This window comes from Ranitomeya variabilis, chromosome 5 (genome assembly GCF_051348905.1).
Source record: "Ranitomeya variabilis isolate aRanVar5 chromosome 5, aRanVar5.hap1, whole genome shotgun sequence".
NCBI classification, from domain to species: Eukaryota; Metazoa; Chordata; class Amphibia; order Anura; family Dendrobatidae; genus Ranitomeya; species Ranitomeya variabilis.
Window position 1 is genome coordinate 66,194,195 of NC_135236.1, and position 27,295 is coordinate 66,221,489.

At 44.7% G+C, this 27,295-nt stretch overlaps 1 protein-coding gene across 1 annotated transcript; it reads right to left on the minus strand.

Annotated features, from left to right (window-relative positions):
- Positions 1 to 1,415: 1,415 nt before the first annotated feature.
- Positions 1,416 to 2,378, minus strand: LOC143774844 (olfactory receptor 5AR1-like). Its single transcript, XM_077262614.1, has one exon. The coding sequence runs from the start codon at positions 2,376 to 2,378 to the stop codon at positions 1,416 to 1,418; it is 963 nt and encodes a 320-aa protein (XP_077118729.1).
- Between the last annotated feature and the right edge of the window lie 24,917 nt (positions 2,379 to 27,295).

Sequence of the window (27,295 nt, forward strand, 5' to 3'; positions counted from 1 at the left end):
GAGCTGGAGACAACCAGGCTATGGCTGCTCACAGACTACAGGGCGAGCTGCAATCACACGGAGACCGTGCAGACAGCCGTAAACGGCGCTGCAAGGCCCAAAAACCCTCCTCTACTTTATCCTATGTAGTGTTTTTCCACAAATTAGCTGGAGACGGGTGGAAAGACACTAATAGGATTTTTTTAAATAAATTAGCAGCAGACTACACTACTTGAAAAAAAATTAAAATTGATTTGGCGGTATGACGCAGTGAACAACCCTGAGCTGGAGACAACCAGGCTATGGCTGCTCACAGACTACAGGGCGAGCTGCAGTCACACGGAGACCGTGCAGACAGCCGTAAACGGCGCTGCAAGGCCCAAAAACCCTCCTCTACTTTATCCTATGTAGTGTTTTTCCACAAATTAGCTGGAGACGGGTGGAAAGACACTAATAGGATTTTTTTGAATAAATTAGCAGCAGACTACACTACTTGAAAAAAAAAAAAAAAAAAAAGAACAGTATGAGGCAATGAACCACCCTCCCTGAACTGAATACAACCAGCTATGGATGGCCTATGTGGCTGCACTCAGACTAGAGAGTGGGCTGCACTCACACACACACACACACACAGACCTTGCAGATCGCTGTGAAAACAGCGCTACAAGGCAAAAGCAAGGTGAATAGTAGGTGAACACAGCGGTTGCTAAATTAGCCTTTGGAAAGCACAAAGAAGCAAATCGCTATCTCTAAACTGTCCCTCAGTCAGCAAACAGCGTCCTGTCACTAACTGAATTCACAGCAGAGTGATCGCAAAATGGCGCCAGCGACTTTTAAACTGCAGCATGACATCATTTCAGCAGCCAATCACAGCCTTGCCAGTAGTTTCATGCCCTCCATGCTAAACAGGATGTGCCCACACTTGGAATCATTCTCATTGGCTGAATTTCTGCATTTTGAATCTTTGAACTTCCGATTCCGGTATCCGATACGCGGCAAGTATCGGAATCCCGGTATCGGAATTCCGATACCGCAAGTATCGGCCGATACCCGATACTTGCGGTATCGGAATGCTCAACACTAGTCATGATGTGCAATATGAGCTCATGCGCAGAACTGTTCCGGAGTTCATACTGGCCTATCGTGTAAGTTCTGGGGGTTTCAGTGCTAGTGATAGTGATCATAATATGTGGCAAGGACTGGACAGGTGATAGTAAGGAGTGGAAGGGCCGGAGAGATGAACGGTAAGGTGAGTATAATGATTTTTTTCTTAGTTTTGCACTTTTTGATGGATTTTTGCAGTTCTGAAAATTGGTGGCTGCTTTACTGAATCCATGCAGAAGCAAAGTACAATAAAGTCCACACGTTGACAAAAATAGACTTTTGTAAAATTTGAACATAATTCAATTCCACTCAAATTTATTCGATCATCAGTTTTAACTAAGAAGTATCTTCCCATTTAGTGAAATTTTCTTTAAGTACAGTTTTACTTTTACAGTTGCATCTAATATATCTTTATTCCTTAGACTGTAAACCAATGGGTTCAACATTGGCACCACAGCCACATATATAACAGAGAGAAGTTTATCATCATCTTTGGAATGGTCCGTCTCTGGTTTCATGTACAAGAAGATAATTGGTCCATAGAATAACACGACCGTCGTAAGATGGGAAGTACAGCTGGTGAAAGCTTTATGACGACCTTGGGATGATTTGATCTTTAGTATGGTAGAAATAATGTAGACATAGGATAAAACAATGAGGGAATATGGTAGACATCCAATGAAGACACTTTCAACAATGGTCAAAATGTCTCGTTTTGTGGAGTCACTGGTAGAAAGCTTACTTAGTGTCTTCAGATCACAGAAAAAATGATCAATTTCATTGGAATTGCAGAAAGATAAAGAAGATGTGATCAATGAATGCAACATAGAATTAAAGACACCAATGAGCCATGATGAAGCCGCCATTGTAAGTCTCACCTTTTTTCTCATGGCCATTGAATACTGTAAGGGTTTACAGATTGCCAAGTAGCGATCATAAGCCATGCACGTCAGGGTGAAAATTTCTGCCTGACCGCACAGTAAAAAGAAATACAGCTGAGTTATGCAGCCTTGAAATGAGATCATGTGATCCTTGGTTACAATGATGGACATAAGCTTTGGGAGGGTAATGGACACATAGGTGATATCTGCAGTGGAGAGATTACATAGGAAGAAATACATAGGAGTGTGTAGCTGGGTAACTGAACATACAAGTGTAATAATGATCACATTCCCAATGACTGTCATCAAATAAATAAGTAACGCTCCAATAAACATTACGATTTGTGCAGGCGCAGAGGTGGAAAAAGCCAAAATGTTGAATTCCTTGACTGTACTGTTTGTACAGTTCTTCATGTTGACTGCCTGGGAAAAAATGTACAAATTTATTAATAAAAGCATAGCCAAAATCTTTCTTTATTAAGCAGCACTTCACAATTCAGAGAGTAGATAATAAAACAAAAACAGACATTACACAGTAATAAACTACTTAAGGATTTAAACAAAAAGCGATCTGATCACAAAAGCTTACAATCTACAAAGAAAATCTAAAAAGTAATACTAAAAGTACTAATTTTGAAATATGGTCCTCCCATATATTATACAAAAAGTGTGGTTCACATAAAGTTTCATGAGCCAGTCATCTAGTCAGTGGATGTGTATGCATTGATATGGAATTCATAGAACGTAGGGGATACTGTTAAAAGATGGAGTCACGTTTTCGAGGAATAATATAGAAAAATGGGGAAAATGGAATGAAGTTAGAGTAGATTAGAGAACGTGAGGAAGCAGGCTGAGAAGATTAGTCTTCAGGTCGTAACTACAATTGGTGATGTTGTACTTTATTCTGATTGTCTGGAGGTGGTCCAAAAAGATGTGTTTTTTAGTGAAAACTCTCCTTGAGATATTTTTTCAGTTTTTGTTTCATAGGTGTTTTAGAAAAGTCTTTCAAGCGTTTTTGGAGAGTTTTTTTCCTGAAAATTTTTTTTTGCAACCTTTTGACTGGCATTATCTCATTTGGGGAATTTTCCATCAGGAGCACTTTCTTTCATCCCACCATGGATTGTTCAAATCGTAAAGTGGAGGAAAAATGCTCAAAAAATGTAACATGAAAAGCAAAGCGGTTTATAGTAGAAATGAGTAAAAAGTAAGAAGAGTCTTTCAATAGTTTTCCAGGTGTCTTTTGCATCAGACCCACTCCAAAAGATTCCTCAAAAAACTACATGTGCACATACTCGAAAGAGTTTGAATAGGTTTTGAGTGTGAATTTAAAATATAGGAAATCTGCTGATATCTGTGATTTTCACCACCGTCTTTTGGTACATCTGGTGCACCTTGGCACATATCTCAGACAAAGATGAGATTTGCCAAAAGTGGATATTTGTAATTTTTGGAGAGATCTTGATGTCTGCCTGGACAAAGGCACTTTGGCAGCAATAATTGGGCAAGAGAGGGGAAAGACTGGAATCGATGACTGCAGAGAGTTTATAAGTTGCTTAGTGTTAAAGACATGTGCTGGAGATTTCTGTATGAGTATTTGGTAATCGTATCTCATGAAGGATGGGAATTTTTGACAAGTTAGTGGTGGTCAGAGAACAGAGAAATGTTAATAAAGTTAGAAAATGAGCAAAGCCGGAAGGACATCAAATCAAATGTATTCTCGTGTTCATGGCTAGGAAATATTGTAAGGAAAGGCACAGGCCTCCTTCACACTTCGGTATTTCCAGTACATTTGGTATCCGTTTTTTTTCACGTTCCAACTTGTACCCATTATAGTCTATGGTGCTACGCACATGTCCGTGTTTTTACATGTACCACGTGTCTGTGCAAAACATATAGAAGCATGTCCATTTTTTTACAGCATCATGGATGACAAGAGCCAATAGAAGTCTATGGATCTGTGATTCAAACTAAAAATAGATAAATTTAAGAGACTAGATGGTGGCCCGATTCTAGCGCATCGGGTATTCTAGAATATGTACACTGTGTGCAGAATTATTAGGAAAGTTGTATTTTAGAGGATTATTTTTATTATTGATCGACAACTATGTTCTCAATCAACCCAAAAGACTCAAAAATATCAAAGCTTAATATTTTTGGAAGTTGGAGTGGGTTTTTTTTAGATTTGGCTATCTTAGGAGGATATCTGTTTGTGCAGGTAACTATTACTGTGCAGAGTTATTAGGCCACTTAATAAAAACCAAATATATTCCCATCTCACTTGTTTATTTTCACCAGGTAAACCAATATAACTGCACAAAATTTAGAAATAAACATTTCTGACATGCAAAAACAAAACCCCCCAAAATTAGTGACCAATATAGCCACCTTTCTTTGTGATGACACTCGGCAGCCTTCCATCCATAGATTCTGTCAGCTGCTTGATCTGTTTATGACCAACATTGCGTGCAGCAGCCACCACAGCCTCCCAGACACTGTTCCGAGAGGTGGACTGTTTTCCCTCCCTGTAGATCTCATATTTTATGAGGGACCACAGGTTCTCTATGGGGTTCAGATCAGGTGAAAAAGGGGGCCATGTCATTATTTTTTCTTCTTTGAGACCTTTACTAACCAGCCACGCTGTGTAGTAGTTGGAGGCATGTGATGGAGCATTGTCCTGCATGAAAATCATGTTTTTCTTGAACGATAACGACTTCTTCCTGTACCACTGCTTGAAGAAGTTGTCTTCCAGAAACTAGCAGTAGGTCTGGGAGTTGAGCTTCACTCCATCCTCAACCCGAAAAGGTCCCACAAGTTCATCTTTGATGATACCAGCCCATACCGGTACCCCACCACCACCTTGCTGGCGTCTGAGTCGGAGTGGAGCTCTCTGCCCTTTACTGATCCAGCCTCTGGCCCATCCATCTGTCCCATCAAGAGTCACTCTCATTTCATCAGTCCATAAAACCTTTGAAAAGTCAGTCTTAAGATATTTCTTGGCAAAGTCTTGTTGTTTTATCGTATGTTTCTTGTTCACAGGTGGTCGTTTTTCAGCCTTTCTTACCTTAGCCATGTCCCTGAGTATCGCACACCATGTGCTTTTTGTTACCCCAGTAACGTTGCAGCTCTGAAATGTGGCAAAACTGGTGGCAAATGGCATCTTGGCAGCTTCACTCTTGATTTTCCTCAATTCATGGGCAGTTATTTTGCGCCTTTTTTGCTCAACACGCTTCTTGCGACCCTGTTGGCTATTTGCCATAAAACGCTTGATTGTTCGGTGATCACGCTTCAAAAGTTTGGCAATTTCAAGACTGCTGCATCCCTCTGCAAGACATCTCACAATTTTGGACTTTTCAGAGCCCATCAAATCTCTCTTCTGACCCATTTTTCCAAAGGAAAGGAAGTTGCCTAATAATTAAGCACACCTTATATGGGGTTTTGATGTCATTAGACAACACCCCTCCTCATTAACCCCTTCACCCCCGGAGCTTTTTCCGTTTTTTCGTTTTCGTTTTTCGCTCCCCTCCTTCCCAGAACCATAACTTTTTTATTTTTCCGTCAATATGGCCATTTGAGGGCTTATTTTTTGCGGGACGAGATGCACTTTTGAACGATACCATTGGTTTTACCATGCCGTGTAACAGAAAGCAGGAAAAAAATTCCAAGTGTGATGAAATTGCAAAAAAAGTGCAATCTCACACTTGTTTTTTGTTTGGCTTTTTTGCTAGGTTCACCAAATGCTAAAATTAACCTGCCATTATGATTCTCCAGGTCATTACAAGTTCACAGACACCTAAAATGTCTAGGTTATTTTTTATCTAAGTGGTGAAAAAAAATTCCAAAGTTTGCTACAATAAAAAAAAAATCAAAATTGTGCCATTTTACGATACTCGTAGCGTCTCCAATTTTCATGATCTGGGGTCAGGTGAGGGCTTATTTTTTGCGTGCCAAGCTGGTGTTTTTAAGAATACCATTTTGGTGTAGATATGTTCTTTTGATCGCCCGTTATTGCATTTTAATGCAATGTATCGGTGACCAAAAAAACGTAATTTTGGCGTTTTGATTTTTTTTCTCGCTACGCCATTTAGCGGTCAGGTTAATCCTCTGTTTTTATTGATAGATCGGGCGATTCTGAACACGGCGATACCAAATATGTGTATGTTTGATTTTTTTTAATTGTTTTATTTTGATTGGGGTGAAAGGGGGTGATTTGAACTTTTATATATATTTTTTTTATATATTTTTAAACACTTTTTTTTTTAATTTTGGCATGCTTCAATAGTCTCCATAGGAGGCTAGAAGTATGCACAACTTGATCGCCTCTGCTACATAGAGGTGAAGTACAGATCACCTCTATGTAGCAGAAATACTGGGTTGCTTTGAACGCCGACCACAGGGTGGCGCTCAAAGCAATTGCAGCGCCCCAGAGTCCTGGTCGTTGCAGTAATGTCGCTCTTCCACCAGAGGGAGTGATGTTACGTCTGATGGCACTAAAGGAGTTCACCTGACCAGGTATCACAGTCACACACTACACTTCACACTCCAGTCCACCAGGGGGAGCAAAGGTTCTATGTACTAGGCCACTCCTCACACATGGGTAAAACTGGTGGGTTGGAAGGGAAGTTAGGCAGAATGCTACTGGGCTTGACCCAGGGAAGACCTGTCAGGCAGACAGGGGGAGAAGGAGGAACATCTGAGCTGCAGACTGAGGTCCCTATCAGGGGTGGGATCCTGACAGAGACAGATTGAGAGATAGAACGTTACGGAGCTGCGCCTGCACTACATTGCGGCAGCATCCAAAGAAAGGACATGAAGCGAAGTATATTGTGGAGAGTGAGCAACGAGATCACAGCACAAGGAGATAACACCGGGAGGAGGGTCTGCCCCGAGATTGGCGGCCTCCTTCTGAGGCGCGTAGCCGGTGGTCGGAACACCGAGGGAGTAATTGGCTCTACGCATTACTTTGAACTACGGCAGGGCAGTTAATTCCAAGTTGGCTGCCCAACCTTAATACCTAATGAAGACAACAGAGGCAAATTGTGGGAGAGGGGCATCTCTAGGGTCCCTAAAAAATAGCTCTAGGCCTACCCCGTCATACGGGTCGTCCTATCCATACCATCTGGGGGACGGAGAGATTTCCACCTGCAAAGGGAACTCTGGATGTGCCTTCCGACCGGCTGGATTCAGCCAGCCCTGTTAGCAGTGCTCTGGATTGTGGACGCTGAAGTCTACAGTAAAAGGTAAAGAGACTGCAACCTTGTGTCCTCATTATTTACTGCGACTTACACCATCATCATCTACCTAAATGGGAAGCTCTGGGGACATACTTCACCTGTGGGAAGGTATACCATCTAGCTGCCATAACATCACCCCAGCGGACCCCTAAGCAGCGTCCGTCATCCTGACCGAATACCACAGGTGGCATCACGAACACCGTACAAACGACAAACTACACCTTTAATTGGGCGCCCCTTAGCAGAGCCACGGACCGGGCCGGGCCACCATGACATCCCCAGAACCGAGACCGAGGGACCCGGTACCGAGTACCCCACTGCCCTGTGCCTGGGGGCGATCCACAATCTGCCATCAACAACCATAGAGGTCTCAAGGAGACTTCTGGTTGTTATGGCAATGCACCGCTGACCCCCGATCATGTGACGGGGTCAGCGGTGCGAGCACTTCCGGCTGTGCTTCCGGGAGCGCTAGTTAAATGCCGCTGTCAGCGCCTGACGGCGGCATTTAACTAGTTAATGGGCCCGGGTGGATCGCGATTCCACTCGCACTCATTGCGCGCACATGTCAGCTGTACAAAACAGCTAACATGTCGCGGCTTTGAGGTGGGCTCACCGCCGGAGCCCACCTCAAAGCAGGGGGTCTGCCAGCTGACGTACTATTCGGTCAGCTGGCAGAAAGGAGTTAAAGAGATGCACATCACCTGATTTACTTAATTGGTAATTGGCACTCAAGCCTGAACAGCTTGGAGTAGGACAGCATATATAAAAAGTATCATGTGATCAAAATACAACTTGCCTAATAATTCTGCACACAGTGTATATAGCATAGCCTACGTAGTATATACATAACACAGCCAACACAGTATATAACACAGCCCATGCAGTATACAACACAGCCCATGTAGTATATAACACAGCCCACGTATTATATTGCACAGCCACGTAGTATATAACACACCCCACGCAGTATATAGCACAGCGATGTAGTATATAACACAGCCCTCATAGTATATAACACAGCCCATGCAGTATATAACACAGCCCATGCAGTATATAACACAGCCCACGTAGTATATTGCACAGCCACACAGTATATAACACAGCCCATGCAGTTTATAACACAGCCCACGTAGTATATTGCACAGCCCCCGTAGTATATTGCACAGCCACACAGTATATAACACAGCCCACGCAGTATATAACACATCCCACGCAGTATATAACACAGGCCACGTAGTATATAATACAGCCCACGTAGTATATAGCAGTGTGGGCACCATATCCCTGTTAAAAAAACAATTAAAACAAAAAATTGTTATATACTCACCTTCCGGCAGCCCCCGGATCCAGCCCAGGCCTTTAGCGATGCTCCTCGCGACACTCTGTTCCCAGTAACACTTTGCGGCAATAACCCGTGATCATGTAGCGGTCTCGCGAGACCGCTACGTCATCATCTCGTGAGACCGCTATGTGATCTCGAGTCATTGCCGCAATGCATTCTTGGGATCGGAGTGTCACGAGGAGCGGGAAAGGGTGCCGTGGACACCGGAAGTTGAGAATATAATGTTTTTTATTATTATTTTTAACATTATATGTTTTTACTATTGATGCTGCATAGGCAGCAGCAATAGCAAAAATTGAAGCTGTTTAATTCCCGCCCCAATATCGCTGATTGGTCGCAGCCGGCCGCAACCAATCAGCGACCCAGGATTTCCATTACGGAAGTTACAGGCAAACACAAGGAAGTACCCCTTAGACAATTATATATATACTAGATGGTGGCCTGATTCTAATGCATCGGGTATTCTAGAATATGTATGTATGTATATAGCAGCCACATAGTATATAGCACAGGCCACGTAGTATATAGGAGCCATGTAGTATATAGCAGACAAATAGTACGTGGCCTGTGCTACAGTATATACTATGTGGCTGCTATATACATACATACATATTGTAGAATACCCGATGCATTAATACAGGCCACCCAGTATATAACACAGCCCAAACAGTATATAACACAGCCCACATACTATATAACACAGCCCACGCAGTATATAGCAGCCACGCAGTATATAACACAGGCGACGTAGTATATAACACTGGCCACGTAATATATAGCACAGCCCACGCAGTCCAAAACACAGCCCACATAGTATCTAACACTGGCCACGTAGTATATAGCAGCCACGCGGTATATAACAAAGCCCACGTAGTATACAGCAGTGTGGGAACCATATTTCTGTTTAAAAAAATAATTAAAATAAAAAATAGTTATATACTCACCTGCCGGGATCCAGCTAGACCGCTAAGTCTTCTGGGTAATTTCGCAATGCATCTCTGGGAATGGAAGATGGCGGCAGCCACATGTGCCTGGGCGGACTACAGAGTGTGAGAATAGCAGGGGTTTTTTTTATTATTTTTAACATTACATCTTTTACTATTGATGCTTCATAGGCAGCATCAATAGTAAAAAGTTGGGGACACACAGGGTTAATAGCAGCGATAACAGAGTGCGTTACCCGCGGCATAATGCGGTCCGTTACCGCTGGCATTAACCCTGTGTTTGTGGTGACTGGAGGGGAGTATGCGGGCGCCGGGCACTGACTGCAGGGGAGTAGGGAGGGACTAATCGGACTGTGGCCGTCGCTGATTGGTCGCAGCAGCCATGACAGGCAGCTGGCGAGACCAATCAGAGACGCGGGATTTCCGTTACGGAAGTTGCGGACAGAAAGACGGAAGTACCCCTTAGACAATTATATATATAGATAGATATTTTCTGAGAAAAACCTGGAAAGTGCAGATTGGAAAATGAAGTATGTCAACCACTGCACAAAATAAAAACCAAAATTTCATATTTTTAAATGTATTTAATAAAAAAGTGGATCCCTTTAAAACACACAACTTTGATTTCCCTTTTGCATCCATCTGTTCATTAGAGGAGACCCTGAACGTTTTCACACTGGTCACTGATAGATATGAGCGGATCAGGCAAAATTAAAATTTACATGTTTGCTTTTTTTTTCCAGGAAATTTCATTAGTGGAGGATTTATTCTTTGTAATTTTCATGTCCCTTATTATGCTTTGGAGTTTCTCCAGACGTCGGGGTATAATAACCATAATATTTAAAAAAAAAAAAATCGTTATACTCACCTTACCGCTGACTTCTCCGGCCCCTCCAAAACTCGCTGTCACCCGTCTAGTCCTTTCCTCCTCCTCTGTGTTGGAATTTTTGGTCCTCTTGCACTGTGCCAGATTTCCGGGTCTATGGGGCCTCTGAGGAGGCTATATGCATGTAGGACAACTGGGTCTTTTCGCACCCGGGAGGGTTCTGCCCAGATTGGCGCATTTGAGGTCAATAGGGCATGTCGTGACGTCATGATATTGGGGAAAATATAAAGAAAAAAAAGAAAATACGTGTCACATATCTACTTTTTCGATCACATAAGATTACTAAGATACGTACATTATTACTGATTTCCCCTGTAACTGAGGCTGGAATTTTAGTCCCGATTACAGGGCTCCAGCTCTCTCCTGACAACCTACAATCACCCGATCACTGGACCGGAGGATAAAGTGCTGAAAGAGCTTCCAATACTGTTGTCAGGAAGGCAGAGATGGTTATACAGAATCTCTGCCTTCCCTATGGGGTGGCTGTCTATTTATGACTTTTGTGAGTTGACAATCTTGGGTCTACTGCATTAGCAATAATCCTTTGTACTGGGAAACAAGAAAAAAAAATTTTTTCACTGGTAAAAATAACCTGGTAACATGATTCTCCAGGTCCGTACAATATACAAATGCAACAATATCAATTATGTGTGTGTATATATATATATATATATATATATATATATATATATATACACTCACCGGCCACTTTATTAGGTACACCTGTCCAACTTCTTGTTAACACTTAATTTCTAATCAGCCAATCACATGGCGGCAACTCAGTGCATTTAGGCATGTAGACATGGTCAAGACAATCTCCTGCAGTTCAAACCGAGCATCAGTATGGGGAAGAAAGGTGATTTGAGTGCCTTTGAACGTGGCATGGTTGTTGGTGCCAGAAGGGCTGGTCTGAGTATTTCAGAAACTGCTGATCTACTGGGATTTTCACGCACAACCATCTCTAGGGTTTACAGAGAATGGTCCGAAAAAGAAAAAAAATCCAGTGAGCGGCAGTTCTGTGGGCGGAAATGCCTTGTTGATGCCAGAGGTCAGAGGAGAATGGGCAGACTGGTTCGAGCTGATAGAAAGGCAACAGTGACTCAAATCGCCACCCGTTACAACCAAGGTAGGCCTAAGAGCATCTCTGAACGCACAGTGCGACGAACTTTGAGGCAGATGGGCTACAGCAGCAGAAGACCACACCGGGTACCACTCCTTTCAGCTAAGAACAGGAAACTGAGGCTACAATTTGTACAAGCTCATCGAAATTGGACAGTAGAAGATTGGAAAAACGTTGCTTGGTCTGATGAGTCTCGATTTCTGCTGCGACATTCGGATGGTAGGGTCAGAATTTGGCGTAAACAACATGAAAGCATGGATCCATCCTGCCTTGTATGGAGCATCTTTGGGATGTGCAGCCGACAAATCTGCGGCAACTGTGTGATGCCATCATGTCAATATGGACCAAAATCTCTGAGGAATGCTTCCAGCACCTTGTTGAATCTATGCCACGAAGAATTGAGGCAGTTCGGAAGGCAAAAGGGGGTCCAACCCGTTACTAGCATGGTGTACCTAATAAAGTGGCCGGTGAGTGTATATATATACTGTATATATATATATATGTATATATATATATACATATATATATATATATATATTTTGTTTTATTTGTTCTGAAAGTGAAATTTGGAAATTTGTAAAATAAAAAATGTAGTTTGTGTCGCCATGTTCTGAGCCCCACAACATTTTCATCTTTTAATCGATAGAGGTGTTAAAACTTGTTTTTTTTGCGCCCTGACCTACCGTAATGTTTTTATTGATTACACTTTGCGGTAGATATGACATTTTGATTGCCTATTATTTCATTTTACTTGTGGTGCTGCAATGATGAAAAAAAATGAAATTCTGGCATTTAGATTTTTTTTCTTTACTGTGTTTACTGATTGGATCAATTGGTTTAGAATTTTGATAGAACAGACTTTTATGGATGCGGCATCACCCAATGTTTATTTATTTTTTTAATACCTCAATACTTTGCTTTCAATAGTGAAAAAAATGGTGAGTTGAATTGTAATATATTTTTTTAAATGTTTTACTTTATTTGTATAAGTAAATATGACTGTATTGCTGGTCCCCGTAGAAGCACCATCATGACAGGAACAGGAGTCTTCAGCAGACCACTAGCTGCCATGGCAACCCATTCGCACTCCATGATCACATTGCAGGTGGCTAATGGGTGCTGAGAATGGTCTGTTGAAGACCCCGGCTACCATGGCAACTCATCGGTATCAGGGGATAGCGCCATGAGGGAGCAGTGGGCACTTAGAATGGTGCAACCCAAAAACCACGCATTGTAAGTGCTGCTGTCAAAGATTTACAGTGGCATTTAATGTGTCAAATGCAGAGGGTGAAACTGGCTCCACCCATGCCTGTTTAAGGTACATGATGGCTACATAATGCATCCATCATCTGCCAGGAATAAGGCGCCATACACCCTCTCCCAACGAACACTGAACATATACGGCAGATGTTGCCAGGGGGTTAAAGAGGACCTGTCACCAGATTAAATGTGTCCAATTTTAACTGTTATTTTAATCCCGCCGTGCCCTTATGTATTCTGTTTTTTTTTCTTCCAAATCCACCATTTGGCTCAAGAGATCTATCAATCTATCCATTATCTGCATTGTTACTTCATAGTTACCTGTTCACACTTTGATCAGATTTTCTTCAGTTTTTGGTTAGTGTGTCAGGTTTTACCATCACAGTTCATCAGTGATTTTAAAGTATGAAAGAAAAAAATGATCATTTGCAAACCTTCTATTATTTATAGCCATTTTAATCATGGTCAACACACAGACTGTGCACTAATGACATCTGATGTACACAGACCGATAGATGTGTTTGGGAAATTATGATTCCTATCTGGTCAAAAACATGTCAAGTGATAAAAAGTATAGATGTGCAGCCAAATGTAACAATTACGGTGCTACCACTGCAAAGGACCACTAATGATCAAAGGACGAAAAAAGCAATACAGAAAAAGGTGCACACTCAGAGATATAAGACAAAAAAAATATTACGCCGCATATGACTCAGTAGTGATTTTCCTCTGTTTTGGGATTTGTGAGGGAAAGCCAAACAGCCTGGTAGCTCGACTGATAACCAGGTCACAACTGAAGAAACCTTGTCACATGCCATGGCCAACGGGCTTCCATTGTCAATACTGATTGGCAACAAGGAGGAGGAAGCATTCCCTGAAGCCAACATCCCTGAGCTGGAGGAGTCCCAGGGAAACTTTGGAACTGTCCAACTCAGGGACTTTGGTAAAAAAAATATTTTGGGAAAAGGAAGGGTGCTAAATATTGTTTCCCATGAGCTGGGAACTGGTGTTCAGGTACTGTATTTGGCAAGGCATAATTATCAGTTATGTCCATGGACCAAGGTGATGGGCACAGCAAAAGAGTGCCTCATCAAGGCAAGATCCAGGGGATATAGTTAATTGACTCGGGTAAAACAATATAAACCTGGTAATCGGGTGCAGGTGTTGGTGTCTACAGTGGGGAACAAATTGCTCCCCAAGTGGCAAAAGCCCTATGAAGTGTAGGAAAGGGTTGGTGAAGGCCACTATAAATTTTACCAACCAAACAAAAAGAAGCCCCACCAGGTATATCATATTGGCTTGGTCAAGCCTTGGCAGGATGGGGTTCACGATTGGTTGAGTGAATATGCCCAGTCCCTGGCTTTGGGCACAGGGGGATGGTATGTAGAAAAGCAGCTGGAAGAAGCCTGGATAGGAGATGCTAAGAGGGTTAATAGGACCAATATATGGGCCCAAGATTTTTAGGAATGATTAGACTCTCACTTAAGGTACCTTCACACTAAACGATATCGCTAGCGATCCGTGACGTTGCAGCGTCCTGGCTAGCGATATCGTTTAGTTTGACACGCAGCAGCGATCAGGATCCTGCTGTGATATCGCTGGTCGTTGAAGAAAGTTCAGAACTTTATTTGGTCGTCAGACCGGCGTTTATCGTCAGGTTTGACACCAAAAGCAACGATACCAGCGATGTTTTACACTGGTAACCAGGGTAAACATCGGGTTACTAAGCGCAGGGCCACGCTTAGTAACCCGATGTTTACCCTGGTTACCAGTGTAAAATGTAAAAAAAACAAACACTACATACTCACCTTCGCATCCCCCGGCGTCTGCTTCCCACACTGACTGAGCGCCGTAAAGTGAAAGTGAAAGCACAGCACAGCGGTGACGTCACCGCTCTGCTGTTAGGGCTGGCGCTCAGTCATTGCAGGAAGCGGATGGCGAGGGACGTGAATGTGAGTATGTACTGTTTGTTTTTTTTACATTTTACGCTGGTAACCAGGGTAAACATCGGGTTACTAAGCGCGGCCCTGCGCTTAGCAACCCGATGTTTACCCTGGTTACCCGGGGACCTCGGCATCGTTGGTCGCTGGAGAGCGGTCTGTGTGACAGCTCTCCAGCGATCAAACAGCGACGCTGCAGCGATCGGCATCGTTGTCGCTATCGCTGCAGCGTCGCTTAATGTGAAGGTACCTTTAGTCTTTGAATATTGAGAAGCTGAATTGCTGTTTCTCATAATGCTCTATGCCGTGGCACGCTACATGAAGATGGGCGTTCTGGCTAGGAATATGGGCTTTGTATATAGGGGCGCTACACACTTGCAGGCCTCATGATGACGGTGACTGCAGCTGGCCAGATCTTGATGGTGTAAAGTTCAATGAGGGGGAATAACAGCCAAATATAAACAGTCTTTTACTGAGCATCAACTTGGTGGAGATTGTGTACAATAGATACCAGGTGCATAACTTCACAAACGTTTCCTTTACAACATGGAGCCTACTTGTTTCTGCCCCCAAGTTCCTCTTCCTTCACCACAACCTAGCACAGTGCTACAGTCCAGTAAGTGCGAGTACTGTCCACAACTCACAGTTCTGAGTCCTCGTTTCCCTTAGACCCATCTCCAGTGCACCACTATATCCTTCTCTCACTTTTCCTTTCTCTACTCCAGATCTCGCTATCCATTGCCTCGGTCTCCACTTATTTTGGGGACACTCAACTCATATGTATCTGCTGAGTACTCAGACTAAAAGCTTAATCTAGCTACAAGCTAAGCCCTGTCTAAGGCTCCTTTCACACTAGTGCGGCGCGCCCCCACACCGCCGCAGGGCCGAGGGGTACCCGGAGCCGGGCCTCTAGTTCTCAGTCTCGGGGTTGTCACGGTGGCTAGACCCGGTCCGTGGCCCTGTCCGTCAGTGGGGGACGTCCGGTGTAATAGGTGGTAGTAATGGTAGCGATGTAGCGGTGCGGTTGTGGGGTGTAAGTCGCGGTAAATAACGAGGACACCAGGTTGCAGTCTCTTTACCTCTTTACTGGAGATCTCTGAGTCCTCAGTCCAGAACACGGTTCACCAGGCTACGCAAGTCCGGCCGGTCCAATGGCACCTCCAGAGTTCTCCTCTCAGGTGGAAATCTGTGCCTTCCTTCTAGCGCTATGTGTTGTAGTCCTTCCCTGCTGTGCTCACGGAAAGTAACCCCACAACGGTTGTGTCTGTTTCTTAAGTTCCCTCACAACTCGATTTGATGTTCCTCTGTAATCCACCCCTTCCCTGTATTCAGGTTGGAATGGCACCCGTTTGTCAGGTAGGCCTGGAGTTCTTCCGGGACCCTAGAGTCGCCCCTCTCCCGCAATTGCCCCCCAAGACTTCATAGGTGATATGTGGTAGACAGCCCGCCTGAGACCGACTGTCCTGCCGCTGTTTGGAGTATGGCTTGAAGCTGTATTCTAATCCACTCCCTCGGCGTTCCGGCCACCGGTATTGCGCCTCAGCAGGGTGCTGCCTCTTTCAACAAAACCCCTGCTGGTATTCTCCTTCTGCTTGATCTCGTTTCTCACTCAGCACAATCTATCTCGCTTCTAGTCCTTTCTTGAGTCCCGCCGCTTCCAGGAGCCTGCGCGGACCCGTTACGTTCTTTCAATGCCAAGCCTCTGCCAGGATCCCACCCCTGGCAGAGACCCTACAGTCTCTCCCTTCACAACACCCCCTGCCACAGGGTGTTGCTCCATTCAATCCCGTCAGCGTTCTGTCTAACTTCCTGCCTGACCCCCAGTTTACCCACTATGGTGGGGAGTGGCCTAATGAATAGCACCCTTAGCTCCCCCCGGAGGCCCAGCTGTGAAACATATTGGTGTCTGTGATACCTGATTGGAGGAACTCCTTCGGTGCCATCGAACGTACCATGGCTCCCCTTAGCGGCGAAGCCACAGCACTGCAACGACCAGGACTCTGGGGCGCTGCACTCCCCCCTGGTTAAACACAGTACTCCGGGACTGGGAAGAAAAACAACAATACAGATTAGTAAACAGACATACAATTTTGTTGAGTGCAAAACAATAAGTATACTTGAACAGGCTTCCCTTTATGGGAGGTGAGGACACTTTTAACGTTACAAACATAGTCAACTTTATAAATTACAGGCCATACATAACTCCTGTTACCCAACCGGGTATTCTACTTAGTGCAAATTCTGGAACAATAAATTAACATTGCCTTTAAGAAACATACACTCTTAGTTTACCAAAGGCCTTCCTATAATCACATTACAGGGTAAGGTAACTTCACATTCTCCTACTTTGAACCCGCAGGACCGCCTGTCCCTATGGCACCAGACCTACTGCATCTCCTTTCTTTTACAGGACCGCCCCGTTCAGCCAGGGCCTACTGCCTTTCGCTACTATACATAGTATAGACATAACATTCCTTTCGTTTAAAGAACTCTGAGCCCGCTCTACTCGGCTCCTTTAAGGACTCACTCTCTAACCCCTACGGGTTCGCCTTCTGTCCTTAGTAACAAAGTAACTTTCTATGGGGACGCAGGGTTGACCTTCTATCCTCACCTTCATCATTACTTCCTTACTTTCAGCTATGCAGATCTCTATCTCTACCCCTACGGGCTCTCTGCATCTTTTCTTTCTGCAAAACATTATTTAGATTTCACATTTCAACAAATTCAACACATATAACTTAGCATGTAAAACAGTTACATTTCTTTTTCAAGCTTCATTATCACATTACTGTTCTGCAACAGTATCTTTCTCAAGTTCAATTTCACACATCCCCTTTAAGAGGGGACCAAGTCTTTCTGAGGTAGCTCGTCTTCTCAGCCTACCAGCCCACGCAAAGGTTCCGGTATGGTATCTTCGCAAAGTGTCTTTAACTAGAACCGGTAGGAAAGGTATCTTCACAAAGTGTCTTTGGCTCAAACCAATAGGGCAAATATCTTCGCAAAGTGTCTTTGGCTAAAACCAGGACGGGTTTTAGCAGCAAAACAGCAAGGAAATAAACAGTTAACTATTTACAGTTTCAGGTTTCCGAGGTTTAGTTGGACGGCTTCCAGGGCTGCACCTGGCACTTAACCCTTCTTGGCCTGTGAAGAGTGAGGTCCAAGGTTACACCCAGTGCTGGACAAACGCCGTTAATCCGTCGTTCATGTACGATTAAATCATGCGCAGCGATGGAGGTCTGCGCAGCTTGAGTATGGGCATCTGCTGCAGCAGAAGTAGCGGCTGCTGCAAGATCAGTCACTGGAACGGAGTCAGCAGTTGTGGCACCAGCAGTCACTGGAGTGGTGTCGGTCGTCAGGGCAGGGTCGTCCTTCATACCTGCTTCAGATGCGGTTCCTCCGGTGCCGGTCTGCTCCGTCTCCGCTGGGATCTGGAACGCTGGCTGCGGGGCCTTGTTCTGCGACGCTGTCATCTCTGCTTGCAGCACCTCGCTTTCCGGCAGGGCCTTGCTTTCCAGCTTCGGAGCGCTGGGACTTCTTCCCTGCTCCGGACCAGATGAGGCTGCCGACAGATGTCCGGTGAGGCTCCTGATGATGGCCTTCTTCCACCCGGCCTCGGTGCTCAGCTGCGTCCGCCGGGGTCGGTCGCTGAGCTCGTCCACTCCGGCCTGCAGGAATTCAGCATCAGCGGTGGAGGCCTGGTTGCGGTGCCCCTCCGGGTGGCTGGGGGAGTCCTCTGCTCCGACCCCACGCTCCGGCTCCGGGCGGCTCGCCATGGCGTCCTCCATGTCGCTCGCTCCTTCTTCCTGGTCCTTTTCCCGCTCTCTTCTTCGTGGGCGGTTTCGCTTTCTCTGTCTCTGCCCACCATTGAGGATCAGGAGGCGGACCTCGGCTGCTGACGGACACGTCCTCAAGGGGCAGAAATACTTAGACTGGGCGGCCATTGTCTTTCGCGCTCTTCAGCTTGTTCACGCCCACTTCCACGCCCTTCTTCTTCTCCTGCACTCTCCTTAGCGCCGTAATGGCGGCGGTTTTGGCGCGAACTTTTGGCGGCAAGTGACAATCCACAGTCTTTGCAATAAAGTACAGTCCAAGCACAGTAAATCACAGTTCCAAGGCACACATGACCTGATTCTTCAGGCTTAAGTAGATCCTGTTCGTGACGCCAAGTCTGCGGCGCGCCCCCACACCGCCGCAGGGCCGAGGGGTACCCGGAGCCGGGCCTCTAGTTCTCAGTCTCGGGGTTGTCACGGTGGCTAGACCCGGTCCGTGGCCCTGTCCGTCAGTGGGGGACGTCCGGTGTAATAGGTGGTAGTAATGGTAGCGATGTAGCGGTGCGGTTGTGGGGTGTAAGTCGCGGTAAATAACGAGGACACCAGGTTGCAGTCTCTTTACCTCTTTACTGGAGATCTCTGAGTCCTCAGTCCAGAACACGGTTCACCAGGCTACGCAAGTCCGGCCAGTCCAATGGCACCTCCAGAGTTCTCCTCTCAGGTGGAAATCTGTGCCTTCCTTCTAGCGCTATGTGTTGTAGTCCTTCCCTGCTGTGCTCACGGAAAGTAACCCCACAACGGTTGTGTCTGTTTCTTAAGTTCCCTCACAACTCGATTTGATGTTCCTCTGTAATCCACCCCTTCCCTGTATTCAGGTTGGAATGGCACCCGTTTGTCAGGTAGGCCTGGAGTTCTTCCGGGACCCTAGAGTCGCCCCTCTCCCGCAATTGCCCCCCAAGACTTCATAGGTGATATGTGGTAGACAGCCCGCCTGAGACCGACTGTCCTGCCGCTGTTTGGAGTATGGCTTGAAGCTGTATTCTAATCCACTCCCTCGGCGTTCCGGCCACCGGTATTGCGCCTCAGCAGGGTGCTGCCTCTTTCAACAAAACCCCTGCTGGTATTCTCCTTCTGCTTGATCTCGTTTCTCACTCAGCACAATCTATCTCGCTTCTAGTCCTTTCTTGAGTCCCGCCGCTTCCAGGTGCCTGCGCGGACCCGTTACGTTCTTTCAATGCCAAGCCTCTGCCAGGATCCCACCCCTGGCAGAGACCCTACAGTCTCTCCCTTCACAACACCCCCTGCCACAGGGTGTTGCTCCGTTCAATCCTGTCAGCGTTCTGTCTAACTTCCTGCCTGACCCCCAGTTTACCCACTATGGTGGGGAGTGGCCTAATGAATAGCACCCTTAGCTCCCCCCGGAGGCCCAGCTGTGAAACATATTGGTGTCTGTGATACCTGATTGGAGGAACTCCTTCGGTGCCATCGAACGTACCATGGCTCCCCTTAGCGGCGAAGCCACAGCACTGCAACGACCAGGACTCTGGGGCGCTGCACTAGCGTCGGCCCGACGTGCCAACGCGTGTTGTGGAAGTAATGCCCGACGTGGGGCAGCGGAAGCAGTCTTATGACGCTTCTGCTGCCCCATTGTAATGTCCAGGGAGCAGGGAGTGGAGTTTCAGCCGCGCATGCGCGTTTGAAAATGGCGGACACGACGCACAAAAAAAGTTACATGTAACATTTTTTTGTGCCGACAGTCTGCCAAAACAAGACGCAACCATCGCACAACGCTTGCGACGTGTGGCCATACGTTGCAATGCGTCGCTAATGTAAGTGTTTGGGGAAAAAATGCATCCTGCAGACAACTTTGCAGGATGCGTTTTTTCTCCTAAACGATGCATTGCGACGTATTCCAAACGACGCTAGTGTGAAAGTAGCCTAACCCACTACCAGGAAGTCCTCTCTGATCTTGCTACATAGTCCCTCCCACTCTAGGCTAGTCCCAACTCATAACTTTATCCATACCTACTCGCTACCTGTTGCTGGACAGAACACAACTCTATCACATAACAATGTAGAACATGCATGTGTGAACAGTGCCAATCACCAAAGAGCTAAATCTCTACAGTACCTTGCCCCAGTGAAGGTGCAGAAAGAGCCAAAGAGAATATCACACACGGTCCTGGAGGGAGCTGGCGTAGCACCAGATGGCTGGCTACATGAATGGCTGAATTTTTTTTTTAACCCTACCTTTATTATGTTTTGGGAACTGGACAGAACAAAGAACATAATAAGGAATGGCATCAAATATGATTGGCATCTGCATGTGTTGTAGTTTGTTTCTTTTTTCTCAAATAACGTGAACTGCTAAATTTGAACTTTTGCAGATTCACTCGTTACTACTATCTATCTATCTATCTATCTATCTATCTATCTATCTATCTATAATTTATATCTATATCTGTGTAGCTAATAAAAATAAATAAAAGCAGCACTAGTTCATATACTCCTGTGGGTACAAAATCTCTTGGCAGTGACCCAGTAATCATCTACACAAAAATCCAACAGAAGCAGGCGGCACTCCAATAGTATTCAATGCATTTAACTATCTACTGTTTCCATCCATTCATTCATCCATCCATCCATCCATCCATTCATGTATACCATAAGCGTTGCTCCACTACCTTGAAAGAACAACTTTGATCTGTATTCTGTATCAGACTCGCCCATTATAAATCAATTGGTGGGTAAAAAACATATGATTCACTGTCTATTTGTTCTGCGTTTTTCATGGATCTATTACAATTATTAAGATATTAAACTGTATGTGACCTTTATTATTTATTAAATTGTTTACCCAAAAGACTGATGCCATACGGTAGTAAAAGATGGACACATGGGCGGCACATGGAGTTAAAAAAAACAGCCACTTAGTTTGCATATGGATGAAAAATCATGAAAAATTCATGATTTCTTAAAGACTCGTGTTAACCCTGCCTAAGTCACAGATTGGGGGGAATATGTCTGGAGGGTCAGACTCTACATAGGAGGAGATTTGCTCTGTTTTATTTTGATAAGTGTAGGCTTTGGTCAGAATCCCCTGTGGAAATTACGTACATTTTTAATGCACTTTTTATGCTTTTTTGGTGCTAAATAATCTCAATGGGGAAAAAACTGTTAAAACTCTGAAATTAATTTATATTCTGTGATTTTTTTTAAAAATGCTCCAGAGGTCAAAAAGTGCAAAGGAAAATAAAAACGCTCCAAGTGAAGGAGATTTTAAAAACATTGAGTTTTTTCCTGCATTAAAATCACATGGAGAAGAAATGCAAAAAAACTCTATGTGTGAATAAGCCCCTGCACCAGTCGTTAACTTATTTAAGCTGGTGGAAGATGTCAGCGAGAGAACGCAAAAGGAAAGAAAAGTCAAAAAAAGAGAAGAACATCTGATCACTGCCATAGAAAGTCTGTGAAATGTGTATCACAGCAGGGTGGGGGATTCATTGCAGTGAAGGGAAACTGTTTTCTGTTGTTTAGAAATTCGGGATAGCTGCGAAAAAAGCATAACGTGAAGACCAGGGAAAGGTATGAGGATAAATTAAGGGCAGAAAAATAGGCAACAAGACAAAAATAATAAAAGCACAAAGTCCTAAGTCAGAGGAAAAAGAGCAGAAGGAAAAATATTGTATAATGTTTCATTCAATCAATGAATAAAGTCATATAAATGATAAAATAAACGACCTGAATGCAACATAAAGATCTACAACAATTCAGCATTATGGGCGATACCTGCGTGTTCGGCATGTCTCTATGCGTGGAGTCACTAAAGCATCCCGCCTATAAAGGATCTGAAATCTCCAGGGAATGAGGTCATATTAATAATGTGACATGGATATGTTTTAACTATTCCAACTATTCCCCTACAACTTCTGAACTGCAACAATCAATTCTATTTTCTTTCCGAACAAGTCATCAATTACTAAAAGTCTCTTTAAAGGGATTTTCTTTATTTTAACTTTTATTACTCCATAAGCTCAGAGACTCATAAAATAACAAACTGAGCTTTTGTTCTTCCACCTCACGTCAAGTGCTTCCCGTCTGCCGCAGCTCCAATCTTTGTTGATCGGCCGCAGGGGTGACATCACATCGTCAATGCCTGTAAATGCTGCAACCAATCACTGGGCTCAGTGGTTCCGATAATGTAGATGGTAAGAGTCACTGAGCTCAGTGATTGGCTGCAGCTTTGATTTGTGCTTTCAATGTGATGTCACTGATGCAGTCAGTAAACAAAGACTGAAGGAATAGTGGAGAGACAGCGCTGGACCCGGTAGAGTGAGAAGTGGTGATTATTGTTTTTGACATGTGAAAGCCATTAGGAAAAAAATAATTCTCAGACAACCGCTTTAGCTGCTAAAGCAGTGGAGGGTTTATCAGTATTGTCAGATGTTGTAGGGTAGTGCAGGGATTGGATGTATGATTCTTAGCCACCAAAGTTCCATCAGGTACTACATGTACAAGCCAACTATTGATAGAATAGTAGATGTTGTTACGCCCAATAGTGGCACATGTGGATTTGTGGACCTACTGTGTCACAAGACCAGACCTGCCCAGGAAGGGGCATAACTAAGTGGCTATTATGTGTTCACTGGAGCTCATGATGGTGGAGATAGACTGGGCTATGGGTAGCCGCCAGGTACCACTCCTGGGCAGATCCTGATACTGCAGCTGCTGACAAAAGGTTCGCTGTCACTGATTAGGGCTAATGCTATGTTCAGACACACCAGTCTAGGATACTGAATCAGGGACACATGGACTGGAGGACAATGTTCAGGCACTGGCCGCGCTGGAGCCAGGGAACATAGGGAACAGGACTGGCCGCATCAGGACCAGGGGACTTCAAATTAAGGTCTAGCCGCTCCGAGACCAGAGGACAACATTCAGGCAATGGGCACATCAGGACCAGGGGACTTTGGGAACATGACTGGCCACACCAGGACCAATGAGCTTCGGATTCAGAATACTGGCCGCACCAAGTCCTGGAGCCTCACAACTGCACTGGTAGAACACTAAATACCTAATGACTCAACTAAAGGAGAGGGAGTCTTTTACACAAGAAGCCTCTTTGCTATTGGCTGGGAGCCATCTTGCTGGTGTAAACATTATGCTAAATGCCTCTCAGCAACAGGCTGAAGGTACTTAGCAAAATGTGCTCACTGGCACTGCCCCTTTAGGGGTAGGGGAGCGTATGTGCGCACTAGGCGCACCACCGGGAGCTGCAGCGTGCATGCAGACAAAAAGAGCACCGGGGACCTGGGACGGCAAGTAAGCTGTTGTGAATTCCATTCTTGAACTCCCTCCTGTGGTCGTGAATGGTACTTCAGCGAGTTCTGTCTGTGGACTCCCTCTGGTGGCTGTGAGTGGAGCTACTAGTGCTTGATGTTCCTTCTCAGCTGTCCTCGTTTATTCTAGGCTGGCTTCTCTATTTAACTCCACTCAGATCGTTACTTCATGCCAGCTGTCGATGTCTTAGTACTGGTTCAGTTCTCTCTTGGATCTTGCAGATGACCTGTCTACTCCAGCAGAAGCTAAGTCCTGCTAATTCATTTGCTGTTCATTTTGTACTTGCTATTTTCTAGTCAAGCTTGCTGTCATGATATTGCCTTGCTAGCTGGAAGCTCTGGGGGTGCAGAGTGGCACCACCGCACCGTGAGTCGGTGCGGGGGTCTTTTTGCACACTCTGCGTGGTATTTTGTAGTTTTTTGTGTTGACCGCAAAGATCCCTATCCTATCCTCAATCTGTTTAGTTAGACTGGCCTCCTTTGCTAAAACCTATTTCATTCCTGTGTTTGTAATTTCCTCTTAACTCACAGTCGATACTTGTGGGGGGCTGCCTTTTCCTTTGGGGAATTTCTCTGAGGCAAGGTGAGGCTTTATTTCCTATCTTTACGGGTAGTTAGCTCTTAGGCTGTGAAGAGGCGTCTAGGCAGAGTTAGGGACGCTCCACGGCTAGTTCTAGTGTGTGTGATAGGAGTAGGGTTTGCGGTCAGCAGAGTTCCCACTTCCCCGGAGCTTGTCCCAATTCTGAGTTTATCTATCAGGTCATTCCAGGTGCACCTAACCACCAGGTCCATAACAGTACAGCTGGCCCGAAGTGTTAATGCATCTCAATAGAGGGATAAGAGAAGTTCTGAGACCATTTTTTTTTCTCTGCAGTGTGTTTTGTCTTTCTTTTCCCCTTAACCTCTCGGTGGTTCAGGACTCAGGTGCAGATATGGACATTCAAGGTCTGTCCTCTAGTGTGGATCAACTCACTGCAAGGGTACAAAGCATTCAAAATTATATAGTTCAGAATTCTATGTTAGAGCCTAGAATTCCAATTCCTGATTTGTTTTCTGGGGATAGATCTAGGTTTCTGAATTTCAAAAATAATTGTAAACTGTTTCTTTCTCTGAAACCCTGCTCTTCTGGTGACCCCATTCAGCAAGTAAAAATCGTTATTTCTTTGTTACGTGGCGACCCTCAAGACTGGGCATTCTCCCTGGTGCCAGGAGATCCTGCATTGCGTAATGTAGATGCGTTTTTTCTGGCGCTGGGATTGCTTTATGATGAACCAAATTCTGTGGATCAGGCAGAGAAAATTTTGCTGGCTTTGTGTCAGGGACAGGATGAAGCGGAGGTATATTGTCAGAAGTTCAGAAAGTGGTCTGTGCTTACTCAATGAAATGAGTGTGCCCTGGCAGCAATTTTCAGAAAGGGTCTGTCTGAAGCCCTTAAGGATGTTATGGTGGGGTTCCTGTTGGCTCCCTCTTGTGGTCACAAGTGGTACTGTCTGAGTGCTGTCTTTGGGCTCCCTCTGGTGGCTCTTTTTGTCATTCTGCGGGTCTTTGGCTGGGATCAGCTGTCTCGTCATCTGCTAGTTGGTTCCCTATTTAGCTCACCTGGACCTTCAGTTGTTGCCTGCTGTCGATGTATTCAGTGCTCTTCTGATCTCTCCTGACTAGGGTTGAGCGAAACGGGTCGATCATTTTCAAAAGTCGCCGACTTTTGGCTAAGTCGGCGTCTCATGAAACCCGATCCGACCCCTGTGCTTGTCGGCCATGCGGTACGCGACTTTCGCGCCAAAGTCGCGTTTCAATGACGCGAAAAGCGCCATTTCTCAGCCAATGAAGGTGAACGCAGAGTGTGGGCAGCGTGATGACATAGATCCTGGTCCCCACCATCTTAGAGAAGGGCATTGCAGTGATTGGCTTGCTGTCTGCGGCGTCACAGGGGCTATAAAGGGGCGTTCCCGCCGACCGCCATCTTACTGCTGCTGATCTGAGCTTAGGGAGAGGTTGCTGCCGCTTCGTCAGAAGCAGGGAGAGCGTTAGGCAGGGTCCACTAACCACCAAACCGCTTGTGCTGTAGCGATTTCCACTGTCCAACACCACCTTCGGTGTGCAGGAACAGTGGAAGCTATTTTTTTTTTTTTTCCTCAGCGCGGTAGCTCATTGGGCTGCCCTAGAAGGCTCCGTGATAGCTGTATTGCTGTGTGTACGCCACTGTGGAAACCAACTGCTTTTTTCAAAGCACATATCCTCTTGTTCCTTTCTGCACAGCTATCTTTTTTGTTTGTCCACACTTTTTATTTAATTTGTGCATCAGTCCACTCCTATTGCTGCCTGCCATACCTGGCTTAGATTACTGCAGGGAGATAGTAATTGTAGGACAGTCCCTGTTTTTTTTTTTTTTTTTTTTTTGTGGGAGATTAAGATTGGCATTTCTGCTACAGTGCCATCCCTGTGTGTGCCATCTCTCACTGAGTGGGCCATAGAAAGCCTATTTATTTTTTCCGTGATTTGTGTTCTAAATTCTACCTCAACACAAAAACACTACATCAATCAGTGGTAGAAAAATATTGGCCTCAGTCAGGGCTTGTGTGCCACTGCTGTGTGTGCTATCTCTTATTCAGTGGGCTATAGAAAGCCTATTTATTTATTTATTTTTTTTTCTTATTATTTGGTTTCTAAAGTCTCCCTGAAAAAAAAAAAAATAAATAAAAAAACAGTGGGAGAGTAATATTGCCCTTTCAGCTTGTGTGCCAGTCTTGACTCCTGGGTGTGCCACCTCTCTCTCTAATTGTGGGCCATAGAAAGCCTTTTTTTTTAAAATATTATTGGGTTTCTAAAGTCTCCCTTAAAAAACAAAAAATACATAAAAAAACAGTGGGAGAGTAATATTGCCCTTTCAGCTTGTGTGCCAGTCTTGACTCCTGGGTGTGCCACCTCTCTCTCTCATTCAGTGGGCCATAGAAAGGCTATTTATTTTTTTGGTTTTTTTAATATTATTTGGTTTCTAAAGTCTCCCTGAAAAAAAAAAAAACATAAAAAAACAGTGGGAGAGTAATATTGCCCTTTCAGCTTGTGTGCCAGTCTTGACTCCTGGGTGTGCCACCTCTCTCTCTCATTCAGTGGGCCATAGAAAGGCTATTTATTTTTTTGGTTTTTTTAATATTATTTGGTTTCTAAAGTCTCCCTTAAAAAACAAAAAAAACATAAAAAAACAGTGGGAGAGTAATATTGCCCTTTCAGCTTGTGTGCCAGTCTTGACTCCTGGGTGTGCCACCTCTCTCTCTCATTCAGTGGGCCATAGAAAGGCTATTTATTTTTTTGGTTTTTTTAATATTATTTGGTTTCTAAAGTCTCCCTGAAAAAAAAAAAAAACATAAAAAAACAGTGGGAGAGTAATATTGCCCTTTCAGCTTGTGTGCCAGTCTTGACTCCTGGGTGTGCCACCTCTCTCTCTCATTCAGTGGGCCATAGAAAGGCTATTTATTTTTTTGGTTTTTTTAATATTATT

Coding starts and splice junctions, on each gene's coding strand:
- LOC143774844 (XM_077262614.1), bottom strand. CDS start 2,378: ATGAAGAACTGTACAAACAGTACAGTCAAGGAATTCAACATTTTGGCT.